Source organism: Syngnathoides biaculeatus, chromosome 12 (assembly GCF_019802595.1).
Source record: "Syngnathoides biaculeatus isolate LvHL_M chromosome 12, ASM1980259v1, whole genome shotgun sequence".
Classification (NCBI taxonomy): Eukaryota; Metazoa; Chordata; class Actinopteri; order Syngnathiformes; family Syngnathidae; genus Syngnathoides; species Syngnathoides biaculeatus.
Genome location: NC_084651.1, coordinates 7,834,146 through 7,848,107, shown reverse-complemented (window position 1 = coordinate 7,848,107; position 13,962 = coordinate 7,834,146). Strand labels below are relative to the sequence as shown.

The 13,962-nt window shown below is 44.1% G+C and overlaps 1 protein-coding gene across 2 annotated transcripts; it reads right to left on the bottom strand.

The window, feature by feature from the left end:
* Positions 1–337: 337 nt before the first annotated feature.
* Positions 338–13,877, bottom strand: LOC133509925 (coiled-coil domain-containing protein 6-like). 2 transcript variants are annotated; one of them, XM_061837456.1, is made up of 9 exons: positions 13,398–13,877; positions 10,798–10,947; positions 7,950–8,078; positions 6,454–6,557; positions 6,196–6,374; positions 5,541–5,697; positions 3,798–3,898; positions 2,275–2,396; positions 338–1,629 (listed from the first exon to the last, which is right to left on the bottom strand). In XM_061837456.1, exons 1-9 carry the CDS (start codon positions 13,650–13,652, stop codon positions 1,438–1,440), a joined length of 1,389 nt encoding a protein of 462 aa, XP_061693440.1. In that variant the 5' UTR covers positions 13,653–13,877; the 3' UTR covers positions 338–1,437. The 2 variants fall into 2 exon arrangements, with proteins under 2 accessions (XP_061693440.1, XP_061693441.1); XM_061837457.1 differs by having other exon boundaries at positions 6,196–6,356; positions 13,398–13,871.
* Between the last annotated feature and the right edge of the window lie 85 nt (positions 13,878–13,962).

Sequence of the window (13,962 nt, the reverse complement as noted above, 5' to 3'; positions counted from 1 at the left end):
CAATAGTTTGTTTATTCAGTTGATTTTCAGTGCGTTGGGAGCAGCGGCCTCGCAGTTCTGTCGACCAGGGTTGGAAACCTGGCCCCGCCTGTGTTGAGTTTGCATATTCTCGCCACACCTGCGTAGTTTTTATCTGGGCACTCCCTCACCCAAAAAACATGCAAGATTAATTGGACACTAAATTGCCCCACGGTGTGATTGTGAGTGCAACTGTTTGTCTCTATGTGCCCTCCGATTGGCTGGCAACCAGTTCAGGGTGTACCCCGCCTCCTGCCCGATGATGGGAGTATCGAGAGGGGCCGGGGGGGGATGGTTAGGTCTCACAAATCAAGCAAGATTTCATCTCAAGAGCTTTTAATTATACATAGAAATTTAGTTTGACAGTACCATTCATTGAGAATGTTTTAGCAGTATGTATATTTAGTGTAAAGAGCACAATGTGTTTATTCCTTTTTCTTTTTTTTGTTGCCATTATCTGATGATAAAGCGTTGAGAAATACACTCAGAGAAAGAGAGAAGAGCTAAGAGTACATGACGAAGTAACACCTCGGACTACATTATTTAACACCTCAAAGGCGACATTTATCTGTGGTTTATGTACCAGTGTGCATCCGGAGAGACGACCCCCGCCCCTCGCACCCCTTTAAGCCTTCCCTCCCCCAAATTTACTTCGACGAGCTTGGAAAATGTCTGCAGGAACAAAAACGACAGCTACGCGTGCTCCGTGTTGAACACGCTACGGGAAAGACCACCGGGTGGTCTTCTATGACACCTCTCGGGCAACCTTGCTAAATGTGAGCGAACGATGACAGCGGCCAACGGACAAAAGGGAGTGTGGGTCGGGGTGGCGGACATTACTGCAGTTGAGTGCCACATTAGAGGCGTGGAAACAATCGATCACATCCACAGAGACGGCCATACATCCATCAGCTGAACCAAACATCCATCTATCGCAAATCCAAATCGTCAACGAATTAAAAAAAAAATAATAAAATAAAAGCTGCGGTGAAGCTCTGTGCTGTTTGTGCTATCTGAAAAAAAAAAAAAAAAACAAAAAAACGCCACAAACACGATTCCGACCAGCTAAAGTTCCGAAGCAAAGTAACGCAAGACGTATACACGACGGGAGGGCGGAACAGATAATTGGCCGACGAGTCCCAGAAGCGATTATTTTTCGGTACATCCATTTGTTTAAGAGCAATTCGGAAACGCCGCCGCGCGGCTTTTGGCTGGGCTTGTGTCGCTTCTCTCTTTAAAACTTTGTAAGCTGCTTCTGAGCGCTTCTTCCAGAGCTTGTTAACGATGGAAGCTGCTGCAGGTTTTGGCGTCATGGCATCCGGCGGGCGCCCTCGTGCACCCCGAGACGGAGATGTGTGTGTGTGCGTGTTTATGTGTGCGTGTGCATATATGGGTGTGCGTGTGTGTGGGCGTGCGGCGTTAAGGCTGGGAGGCAGGCGGCTGGGCCCCTGCGGCGTGCTGCGACATGGCTGCCGGGGAGGACATGGACTGGACCATGGGCGGGGGCGGCGGGGGCTGAGGCTGCAGGGCCCCTGAGTGTGTGTTGGGGGACGGTGGGGGGGTCGGACGTTTGAATTTGTCAGGGCTGGTGCTTCTCCTCGGCGAGGGCCTCTGCGTAAGACGGCATGAGAGAGAGAGGGAAAAAAAAAATTACACATATGAACAACAATATTAAGTACAGCTCTAATGCAAAAACTGGATTTAAAAAAAGAGAAAATTTAGAAGCATTGTTTTGTCAAAATATGTTGGGATTATTGATATACAGACAACGCTTTTAATTTAAAAAAAAATTGCTACACATGGGAAATAAGGCGACAAAAAGATGATAAAAAACAGATTATGATGCAGTACTCGACTACAATTTATTTGAAGAATATAAGACACATACGTACATATATATTCTTTTTTTTCTACTCATGCAGCTAATATGTAACAAAAATGAAGGCGAGCAACACTGATAAAAATTGTTGAAATAAAATCTCAGTGTAACTCCTATACAGGCAATTTGTGATACAACTGTTATTATGAAATAGTTACGTTATTAAAACCCTCCTGAACAAAAACAGGTGCTTCGCCATAGACCATATTTTATAACGAAAATGATATAGATAGATAGAAAGATCGATAGATAGATCGATAGACAGACAGACAGATAGACAGACAGACAGATAGACCCAAAGTTCCTTCAAAATCTTAAAAAAAAAAAAAAAAAAAACAACCCAAAACTGAACAAGCGCGTGGGCGGCTGTGACTCACCGCTACGGAGTGGGAGGAGCTTCCGTGGACGTGAAGGGCAGGGGTGTTGTAGTGCGAGATGGCGGCTCTGGACAGGGTGGCCGGTGGGGTGAAGCCGACTGTGTGGCTGCCATATGACAGACCTGCAGGGAACGGGAAGTGAAACTTGCACAACAAACTTTGACTGGGCGTCATTTTTATACATGTATCAACAGTATTAGTAAAGTGAACCCCAGTTTATCGAGGGGGATATGTTCAAGACCTACCCGCGTAGGTGAAAACATGAAAGAGTATTAAACTATGCATACTGTAAAGTAAGGAAGCCTATTACTGCCACACCGAAAAAAAAAAGGTTGTTTCACATTATCACGTGAATCGTTTCACATTATAATGTGAATTGTTTCACATTATTATGCGAATCTTTTCACACAGTAATGTAGAAAACAATAAATAAATTTCACCCCTCTTTACCCCGTACGGAAGCATATTAATACCACACCCAACAGAAAAGGAGCACAAAACTATAGGATGCTAAGAATAAACTTACATGTTCTTGCTCCATGTGTAAGAGGTAATCTTCATGCAAGACGCTAATGCCCACCCGAACCGGAAGTAATTGTCTTTTGGGTGGGGCGGGGCAAAGAGGGGTGAAATTCATTTATTTATTATTTTTTACGTTATTATGTGAAACGATTCACATTGTTATGGGAAATGATTTACATTATAATGTGAAATGTGTGTGTGTCAGTAATATGCTTCCGTAGTAAACCTCGATTTTCTGAACCGCAAGTTCGCTCTTCTGGTAATCCTAAACTGACATGGGCATATTTTTGGGGGAGGGAGAACCAATTACTTGTTTTTCCTGAGCTGAGCAACTCACCCACTGACTGTTTTTGAGCTCAGGACAAAGCCTTGTTGAATGTGTATTGTTTTGAGCTTCTCAGGAACTATGTTGAAGTTGAGGGGCTTCGTGTAGCTATTCTCCACCAACTTGGGACAAAGGAACTATGTTTGGGTAAATTGAAGACCTGTGCCATATTTGCCTTGCCTTGGGGCAGACAATTATAAAGCTTTACTTTGATTGGTGAAATCTGTGTATTTTTAGCCCTTGGCAATTATGTATTTTAGCCCTTCACAGCATAAAAAAATTGTTTTTCAACTGAGTTAATGATACAGCAGGGGAACAATGCAGTTCAGTTATTTTTGAACGAAGTGAAACAGGCCTGTTGTTTACGAGCGCCCGGTGCTGGGAAACCCCTGAAACACACATTCAACCATCAGTGCCGAGAAATAAAATATATTTCTTTCTTCCGGTCCAAGGATTACTTCAAACATCAAACTGCAGGTCAACAATGGTGACATGACCAACTTACGATAATCATAAAAATGTCTGTTATGTAAGGTGACCTTTATGATATTGATGTCTATGTGCTGCTGCCAGAGTTCTTATGATAGATTATAAAAAAATAAATTGTATTGATGCCACTTCTCTTTGACATCTCTTGTCGGCTGCTTTCTGACCGCTTGAGCAACCGTGGACCTACCTGGAGATATGGGGCGGCTGGAGCTAGGGGAGGGGGTGTACGGGATGGGACTGGACACCGTCCTCGCTCGCAGGCCCTGCGCCGACATCTCGTTGAAGTACCTGATGAGGCGACACAAAATCAAAAAGGAACGTCGTCAGCCCAGACGATGAGTGCCATAATGATTATGACACCGCAGTGCTTTATGAGGGGCAAACTGTTATGTAACGCAACGGTTGGGCTAAAATGCAATCACAACACACTCGGGCCGGAATTACAGTGCACAGGTCAAATTATTATTGTTATTATTTTTTTGCTACCGAGTGACACAATTTACATACGCTTTATTTCTGGATAAATTGCATGTGAATGTTTAAAGAGCTCAAGCTGAAATAATGAAATATTTCAAGTGTACAACGTGAGCCTTGAAATTGGGATGGTTTGAAATTTGTGAGAAAATGTGGAATTTGGAGGTAAATATGTAAAATATCCATTTGGGAGTTATATTGTGAAATTATGGACATTTTGGTAATGTTATAATAGCTCTGTATACAAGCCTCCATGAGCAGAGCAGTTTGAAGTTCCATGAAGAAAATACAAGACAGATATTAGAGATATTATAAGACAGGAAGGCGGCGCAGTGAAGCAGGTGGTAAAAGCAGTGGCCTCACAGTTCTGAGGTCCCGGGTTCAATCCCGGATCCACCTGTACAGAGTTTGCATGTTCTCCCCGTGCCTGCATGGGTTTTTTCCAGGCACTCTGGTTTCCTTCCACATCCCAAAAACATGCAACATTAATTGGGGACTCTAAATTGCCCCTAGGTGTGATTGTGAGTGCAGCTGTTTGTCGCTATGTGCCCTGCGACTGGCTGGCGACCAGTTGAGGGTGTACCTCGCCTCCAGCCCGTTGACAGCTGGGATTAGGCTCCAGCACTCCTCGCAACCCGTGTGAGGATAAGCGGCAAAGAAAATGGATGGATAAGACAGGATTTGGATACACCAAATATTGTAAAACCCTATACCGACATGTGGCTCACAGTTCTGAGGACCGGGGTTCAAATCCCAGTCCCACCTGTGTGGAGTTTGCATTTTCTCGCCGCGCCTGCGTGGGTGGGTTTTCTCCGGGCACCCCGGTTTCCTCCCACATCCCAAAACAGACATTAATGGCGGCTCTAAATTGCCAGTAAATGTAATTGTGAGTCCAACTATTGTTTGCCTCTATGTGCTGATATATGTACCAATATATTCAGTATATAAATACCAACTAATGACATATGCGTAGCCCTCTTTCAAACATTGATAAACACCAGTTATAATTCTATACTACAGCAAAAGCATTGATCATTAATTAAATATGGCTAAAATAATTAACGAGAGCACCCAGTGGAGTCCTCATTTAAAATCAAAGTACAGACGGACTAAAAACTATGTGAAATCTGAATAATTGTTATATTTACATAGTAGTTTACTTCCAAGTTGTCACCGCGAGGTGTGGAGACTTGTCAGGCCTTTTCCTGCAAATAAAATTTAGAGACAAATACCCCGGGGCCTTACTTTGGGCCACGTTGTGGAAACTAGGTTGTTTCGTGTATTCACAGCTATATTGGACGTGTCACTTGATATGTACATGAAAATACTCGATGTAGGCGTCCTATCAGAATTTGGGGCTTGGATCTTGCATCCATCATCACGTCATATTTTTTATGCCACTGAGCCAGCAGTGATTAAAACTGCTTTCAAAATGTTTATCGTGTGCGGCTCGTACCGCTCGTCGTCCATCTCCAGGCTGGACTCGCTCTCCGACAACTGTCGGCACAGCGCCTCCCGACGCTCCATCTCCCTCTGGAGCTTTCTCTGCAGCCTGACGTTCTCCTCCCTCATGTGTCGCTCCTCCTCGATGTACTGCGCACGCTTCTCCGTGTCTGCGGGGGAGACAAACAACGTTGTTTACGACAGGATGAACTTATCGCCAATAAACAAAGCAAGCAGGTCAATGCCCGATTCCCGTATCATGAAGGAAGCAAAACGCCTGTATTTACGAATGAGATATGCGCTCCCCCTAGTGGCCAACAACAAATTACAGGACAAGGTTTCTGATGTTAGTTTTATGTTCATTACCTAGCTGAGTGCAAACCAACAGAATTAGGATCACTACCAATGTGCTGATGATGATGATGTACATGTAGAATTTCCTCCTTCGAAAAAGAACTTTTTTTCCCCCAAACAGAGAAAGTGGCTGTAAAATAAGTTTGGAGAATCTTTTTACTCGCAAGCAAGTATCCTGCTCTGAATTGCAGATGAGAAAGAAGACCCACTTTGATGTGCCCGCCTCCACCCCCAACCCGGGGCCCCATCGGCACCTGTCCCACCGAAGCGCGAGCCCGCTCGGCTCGCGTGGCGGGTCAAGGAAGCCCACTTACGCTGCAGCTCGGTGGTGCGCAGGCTTTTCTTAAGCCTCTCCACTTCGTTCTTCAGGAAGCGGATATGCCGCATCATGTTCTCCGGGGAGTCGATCTCCATGGAGACGTCCCGTGGGGACGGGGGGGCTGACACGGGCTGGTCCAACTTCTCCTGGAGGATCCTGTTGAATAAAAGGTCACTATCAACCGGTCCATTAAAAAAAAAAAAAAAAAGTGAGTTAAATGTCAATGAAGATGTTTCTTTTTTGAAATATACACCTTTTCTCTGCCTCCAGCTTGTCCATCCGTTTCCAAAGTCTATTGACCAGGGCTTCTTGTTCCTGCTCTAATGTGTTCTCAAGGTCGATCTTCTCCCGCCTCAACTGGAGGAGAGACAGCAAAAAGAAAAACATTCAGAGAAAGCTCATCCAAGGTCTTCTAGTCAAGAGAATTTCTGCTGTGTGCTCACTTTGAGGAAACATTGAGTTTGGCAACTCGTTTTCAAATCCATTTTACGCTTTAAGTTTGGGGAAAGTGATTTTTTAGGAAATTTTGATCATCTTCCTCAAAGTGTTGGTTCTAATGAAATATTTAAACGCATCCAGGATGTTGTACAGGAACAATGTACAGAGTACTGTACACACACCATTAAATTTTCCGATTAAAGTCAGCAAACGAAACACACACTTTCCTCAAAATTTCTGTCTAAAAATACTTTCAAAAAGCAATTATTTTATTCTTGAAATAAAAACCTAAACATTATTCATCTTTGACATTTTTTCTAATAAATTTGAAAAACTAACGGCAACATTATTCGAGCTTTGTAATTTCTTTGATCACTTTGAAAAACAATTTTAAACCCATTCATGGGCAGGGTGGCAATTCTTTGCCTTATTGAGATAAAGGTCTCCTAACAGGCCACAATCAAGGAAATGACACTTCTTTTTCATTAATGGTTAAGTTATACGATAACTTGAGGCAGCCGTGTTGGGTCAGGAAAGAAAGGGAAATAACTCCGTGCTAACTTTGACCGATGAGTTATCCTCTCCTGATACCAAATTATGGCTTCAGATTAAAACACTTCAATATTTTGATATATTAAAGGATATAGTTCGTGAAAATCATGATGTCCCAAAAATGGGACGCTCCCCACGAATTGGTTAAAACAGCAATTGATAAATGTTGGCTAATTTCACCAGCAGTCGATTAAACAAAAAAAATAATTCCTGATTTTATTATTCTTCAGAACACCATTTAGCAACACAGGTTATGTCCTTTTTTGATAAAATCAATGTTCATTTTTGTGATATATGAAGGTTAATACACAAGCGTCACTCAGACCTTCGAGACTTAAATTGAAGAAAATAAGTCTTTGAACACCCTGCTATATTGAAAGTTCTCCCACTTGGAAAAATCATGGAGGGGTCTGAAATTACACAAATAAATTGTTTAAAAAAAAAAAAAAAAAAAAAAAATCATACATTGTGATTTCTGGATTTTTCTTTTTAGATGATCTCTCTCACAGTGGACATGCACCTACGATGAAAATTCCAGACCCCTCCATGATTTCTACGTGGGAGAACTTGCAATATAGCAGGGTGTTCAAATACTCATTTTCTTCACTGTAAGTGACGGGAAAAATCTCATCACAGATGAACAATTTCCAAGGCACCGATTTTACCTGGAGATGATTCCGTGACTTCCTGCTCAGGCACCATCTTGTGTTGAAAAATAAACAAAAATGAATATTGAACTCTTGCCTGAAACCGACATACCTGCTCCAAAGTCAGCTGCTTGGAGATGGTCTCGTTCTCCATCTTCTTGATCTTCTTCATGAGCTTATTGACCTGGAACTCCTGCTCCTGCTCCAGGTGCTGCTCCAGTTCGGCCTTCTCATGTTGGAGCTGAAAGAAACAAACGGAAAAGGGAAAGAGTGAGCGGGGCGGGCGAAGTGGAGAAGCACAAAAGGGCGACGGACAATGAGGCACCCGTCAACTATTTGGAGACGGGAGTGAAAAAGATCACGGCCATAGCTCCAACGTTGAGCCGACTGCAAAACGGGACGGATTGTGAAAAATGACAAGACGTAGCAACCGTGGTCACCACATTTGGCAGATAAACCACTCAAACAAGAATGACGGATTACATAAGCGACCGTTAGTCATCACGAGGAAAACTGCAGGCTAATTTCTGGGAAATGACTGGCGAGGGCAACTAGGAACGACTGCCGCAGACACGACAGAAGGCAGAGCCGTACCAAATAACCGACAGATGGAAGGAGAGTCGTTAGAGAGTCCTTTCGAGGCCCGAGTGATGTCATCGGGAGTCCGCTCATCCTCCGGGCGAGTTTAAAAATACAGCTCATGATAATACACTCGCTGCTCTCGGCTTGTGTACACAAGGACGACCCAGACGGATGATGTCAAACACGGGTCCACGTCGGCGGGATTTACGCTGCGTGATTCAAGTGGCACAATCTGGATGTGCGTCAGGGCGGCGGAAATAGAAAATGCAGGGGATCGGATATCTTCACGTTGGAACTTGGTCCCGTCCAAATTTGGGTGGGTAAAAATTCGTTAAGACGCACTAGTGTAGATCCTCGTCAATGAGAGCGTGAGGTCACTGAACTCAAGCGATTGGTGAAGAATACACACCTGCCTGCTTAGACTACATCTTAAAATTGATATTATGTATCGGGGGTGGTTTCGTGTTTAACGTCAGGGGGAATAAATCATTAGGCGTTCATTCAGCACCTTGAAAATACACATCTGACATAAACACTATAAAGCTCATGCACGTGACGTCACCATTTTCACGCCGCCATATTGCCGGGCAAATAGAGCTGCTCGACATTGTGGGGAGACATTCAACCGGAGGAGAATATTTACAATATCCGAGATCCGTTGTGCTTCCGGTTGTCACAACAGACAAGACAAATATTCAAAGAGATCATTCTATGGAATACCATCTGAAAAGAACATAAAATATCGATGGATTTCGGCAATTAAACGTGTTGGATGGTGCCCAACCAAAATACGCACACGCCTGTGCAGCAATCGCTTCACTTCAGGTAGGAATTATTCTTCTCAATTTCAAATTACCAAAAAGTATTTAGAATGCCAAGTTGGCTCATTTGAGAACAATGAGTGTTAAGAAAAAAAAAATGTCTGTCACAGAAGTTCACAGAGTTTAAGTGTGACCGCAATCGCTTCCGTGTACATTCCATGGAGAAGACTCCGTCCTCTCTTTTTTTTTCCCCAATCATAGTTAATGAATGCGAGTTTGTGTAAAACTAGGAGTCATTTATTTAAATACTGGCATTTGTATGAATACTAGCTGAAAACATTGATGGATTCCTGCAAAGGTTAACGTGTGGCCGAACGCTTCCGTGTTCACGAGCCGTCAACCCGTCACTATGTGGGATTTATTCCTGATTGAGAACAGGTCCAGAAATTAAGTATTTGTATGCGTCCAGACTTTTATAAGCTTTCAAACTTTTACGTGGAGATCTCGATGACTTACTCACGAGATCCATGTGTAGATCCAGTTGTCCAAGACAAGCGGAAGCGAATTAACAGTCCAATTTCTTTTCGGCGAAAACATCGACTTTGGCATTAAATACGTGTCCTCTATACCGAGTTTATCTCATTTTTCTAGACATATTTCTGTGTCGTCTCCAACCGACTTAGCATCGAGCAATGCTTAGCTTGACCAGCAATACGGCAACGTAATCAAAAGTCACGTGATTTGATGGCGTAGGTGCACGAGCTCTATAGTACACTTTAAAAAGCCAGTTTATTTAACATGTTTCAAAATATTGTAATTACATTTTTCTTTTCTTTTTTTTTATAAAAAGGTAAGTTTGGGGGGGAGCTAAAAAATTATTGGTGGCATTTTATTTAAATTCAGAGGAACATTTAATGGAAATAGTAATAAATTGTGTTAAACGCAAGCTAAACTTAATGCAAGGTACCACTGCACATGAACAACTGCACCTTCTCTTCTTCTTCTTTTCCTTTCGGCTTGTCCCGTTAGGGGTCGCCACAGCGTGTCATCTTTTGCCATCTAAGCCTATCTCCTGCAGCTTCCTCTCTAAGCCCAACTGCCCTCATGTCTTCCCTCACCACATCCATAAACCTTCTCTTCAACTCCACCTTCTCTACTTCTACAAAATAATAAACGTAGACCAAAATCATTTAAGGAAGCGCACAGATCAACTTCACTTATTACTTTGTTTCCCCAGCATTCCTAACAGTCGTACAAATACAAAACATTAACGAATAAACCTACCCAAAAACAAAAGGATTTTTTCTTCAAAGAACCGAAACAAACATGTACAATTTTGGGAAGTGAAAATCGAATCGCATTCAAACCCCAACTGTCAGACAAATATAAAAGGAAGTTAACTGGTGCGTACGAAACTGAGTACTAACACTTAACTAGCGGTGCGCCGTGGAGATTACCAAGTGTGGCAAGTTTCCTCACAATAACACTAAACGGCATTGCAATGTACATTCCGCTCTCCTATCATCAATTGCCATCCTGCACTGAGCAGCCAAGGCGCAACATTATTATTATTATTTTTTTTTTTCGGGTAACGGTTGCAGTTGTAGGCCGACTCACTTGCATGAGCTTCCTGGACAGCTCGTTGGTGAGAAACTCCTCCTCTTTCTCATAATTGACAGCCAGGGTCTCCTTCTCCTTCTGGAGGGCTTGGATCTTCTTGAACAACGTGTTGCTAATGAACTCTTCCTCCTGCTCCGCGCGGGCTTGCTGCAAGGATATGGGCGGCAAAAACACAGATGTAAACAATAATACGGTACATATTACAAGTGTTAAACGTTTGGTCGACCTGCGCTAACTCACTCCCGAGCGATTCAAATGACGTGAGCTGACTGACCGGTGTAGCCCACTATTTTGCTTGTTTAATGATGTATACACCAATGATTTTGCATATTTAGATTGCATTTCTAAGTGTAATATTTCAGTTTCGATTCACATGGGGTATTTTATATTATGTTTATGAGCATTTACCGTAAGCAATTACAAGAGACTTGATATACATTAAAGTGCCACTGTCATGAAATCGATGATGTTTATTATGTTATTAATGGAAAAAAAAGGCAGCCGGAATGGACCCATCTGTTTTTTCACCACAAAACATTATTTTGACTTATATGGCTTTTTGTCACTCCCCCCATGAAAATCCTCTTGAGGAATTTGTTTTCAAGAAGAAGCAGGAAGCGATGTTAGTAGCAGACGCACACTCAAGCGGTCTTGTATGTTTCTACGAGTTTTACCTGCTGGAAGGTAGCTCGTTGTTCCTTCGTGTTAGCCAAAATGCCGGCTCGTTGTATAGCTGGATATTGTTCGAACACTCGGGAGGATGGATTCGCTCTTCATACTTTTCAAAAAGACCCGGTTCGTCGTGAAAAATGGATTGCACGGGTGCAAAGGATGAGAGCTTTGTGGGTTCCAAATGATAGGTAGGTGTGTATACAGCTACTACAAAAATAATGTTTTGTTTTTTTTTGGGGGGGGGGCACAATCCTCTCAGAATGTAACAAAAGATCTGCACATGTAAATCAGGGGAGCTAAATATGTCGATGTACCTGTCGGGCACAACTTCGGCCGGGCTGGCTCATACATACTGTCTGGGACTCTGTTGTTAGTTAGAAGCGATCCACATGTCGTCTAAATATATCGATAGGGTAATACTGCCCCGGTCACTTCACTCGATTGTGAGATGTTTCTCTTGTTTGAAAAGAGCTTCCGTGTCCCATAGTAGGTGGCACGGTGTGTTTTCAACGGCGAATGTCCTGGTGTGACGTAATGAACAGAAGATGCAGGCGATATAGCGAACACTTGGATGTCGAATGAGACTTCCGCAACTTTACGCATGGATGACGCGCTCTTCGCTCATATTTATTTTTTCGTGTGGACACTGAAGTGAGGAATGTCATATGTATTTTTCATTACAATATCTATTTTAGAATGTTTCTAGGCATGACACTTGACCTTTAAGTTCTCATTACACAGTCATTACTAATTGCGGCAATTGAGAGCATATGCACATACACAAAAGAAAAGGGAATCGTGTCGCTTGAACACAACTATTCTTTTCTGTATGGCGCTTAGTCGGGTCACATCGATGGACCATTTAGTCTTCAATGAACCTAAAAGTTCACGGGTTTGGAAAGTGGGAGGAAGCCCACATGAGTACAGGGAAGCAAACTCCACACAAAGGTCCTAAGCACAGATTCAAAAAGGTCAGAACTGTGAAACGTGCAAACCACTAGACTACCGTGCTCCAGTCACTTGAACTGTGTCGAACCAGACTTAAGACGCTTATTTAAACAGGGTGGACTTGCATAACTGAACGGTGGCCAAAACGTTTTTAATGGTAGGCTGGTGATTCACTTTTTGTTTTTCCACTGGCATCCATAACGGAAACAGAATTTCCCCTAATGGCTTTTGAGTTCTTGCAGTAATGGGAGGCTCAAAAGTGTGTGTGTGTGGGGGGGGGGGGGGTACAGGAGGCAGCTAACATTTCAGCACGATGATGCACACGCAAATTAATCACATTGGCAATGCGTTTATAGGAGCTGGAATGGCGAGGCCAAGGCTTGAGGTGTTACCCGTCCCGAACCTCGCTCGACTGGCCGACACACGACCCTCCCTCTCGGCTTCGCTTGGCGAAGTTTGGCCTACATACTTCCCATCGCAACACGGCATCAGTTTCACACCTCGTCGGGGCAAATAATGTATACACTTGATGTTTTAGCTCCGTGTCCACATTTTTTTTTTTTAACTCGCATAGCACAGCCTTCCCGTATGTGCGTGTCCGGGCTTAAACGCCCCTAAACAGCTCACGCAGACTTAATCAATGAGTTGGTGAGGTGTCAACACCGGTTCGGAGAAGCGAGTTGGGGTTAGCGGAGATCAGCTGCGGGGGGGATAAACAAACAAAACAAAGCCAAACTAGCTGGCCGGCTAACCCCAAACCAGACGTTAGCACGCACGCTACGTTAGCATGGCAACCTAGCCAAGAGGCTAACAAAAACACGAGAGGGGCGTGTTAGGGGAATAAAGGACACGCGTGACACGCAGCACATGTGCAACTGGTTGCCGTGACATGCGACGAGATGCCAAAAAGCCCCCCCACGTCGCGATAAGCTTGTCACGTACGCTACCCCTCGAGCTAAGCGGCTCGGGCTACTCACAATAGTGACGCTAGCTTTGCGCAGGTCTCGATTCTCCTCCTGCAGCGCTTTGCACTTGAGTTTGAACGTCTCCAGCTCGATTTTCAGAACTTTGTTCTCCTGCTGCAGCGAGGCCAGCCGGTTGGTGAGCTCCTCCAGGCGAAACTGCGAGATCACGATGCTCGGCTTGCCCGAGTTGGAGGCGCACGTCGACATCGGGGTGGCCGAGCTGCTGCCCGCGCCGTCGGTGTCGCTCTCGCTCGCGCTGTCCGCCATGGCGACTTGTGTATGAGGAGGAGGAGGAGGAGGAGGAGGAGGAGGAGAGGCTCCGCGCAGAAGAAGACGATCGTGGCTTCTTCCACGCAGCTCGACGGCGCCGCTCTGCTCCCCTGCGCCGAGTCACCTTGATGGGGGCGCCGCGCGGACAGCGACCCGGCGAGGAGGTCTCCGGAAGCGCGGCGGCTCCATGAAATCCGCACGTCATAAAGTATTTGTTTCAAACCTCAAAGAAATAATAATAACAATAACCACAATAATCATGAAAATAATACATATTTCAAATACGATTCCAGTGATGTATCGTTAT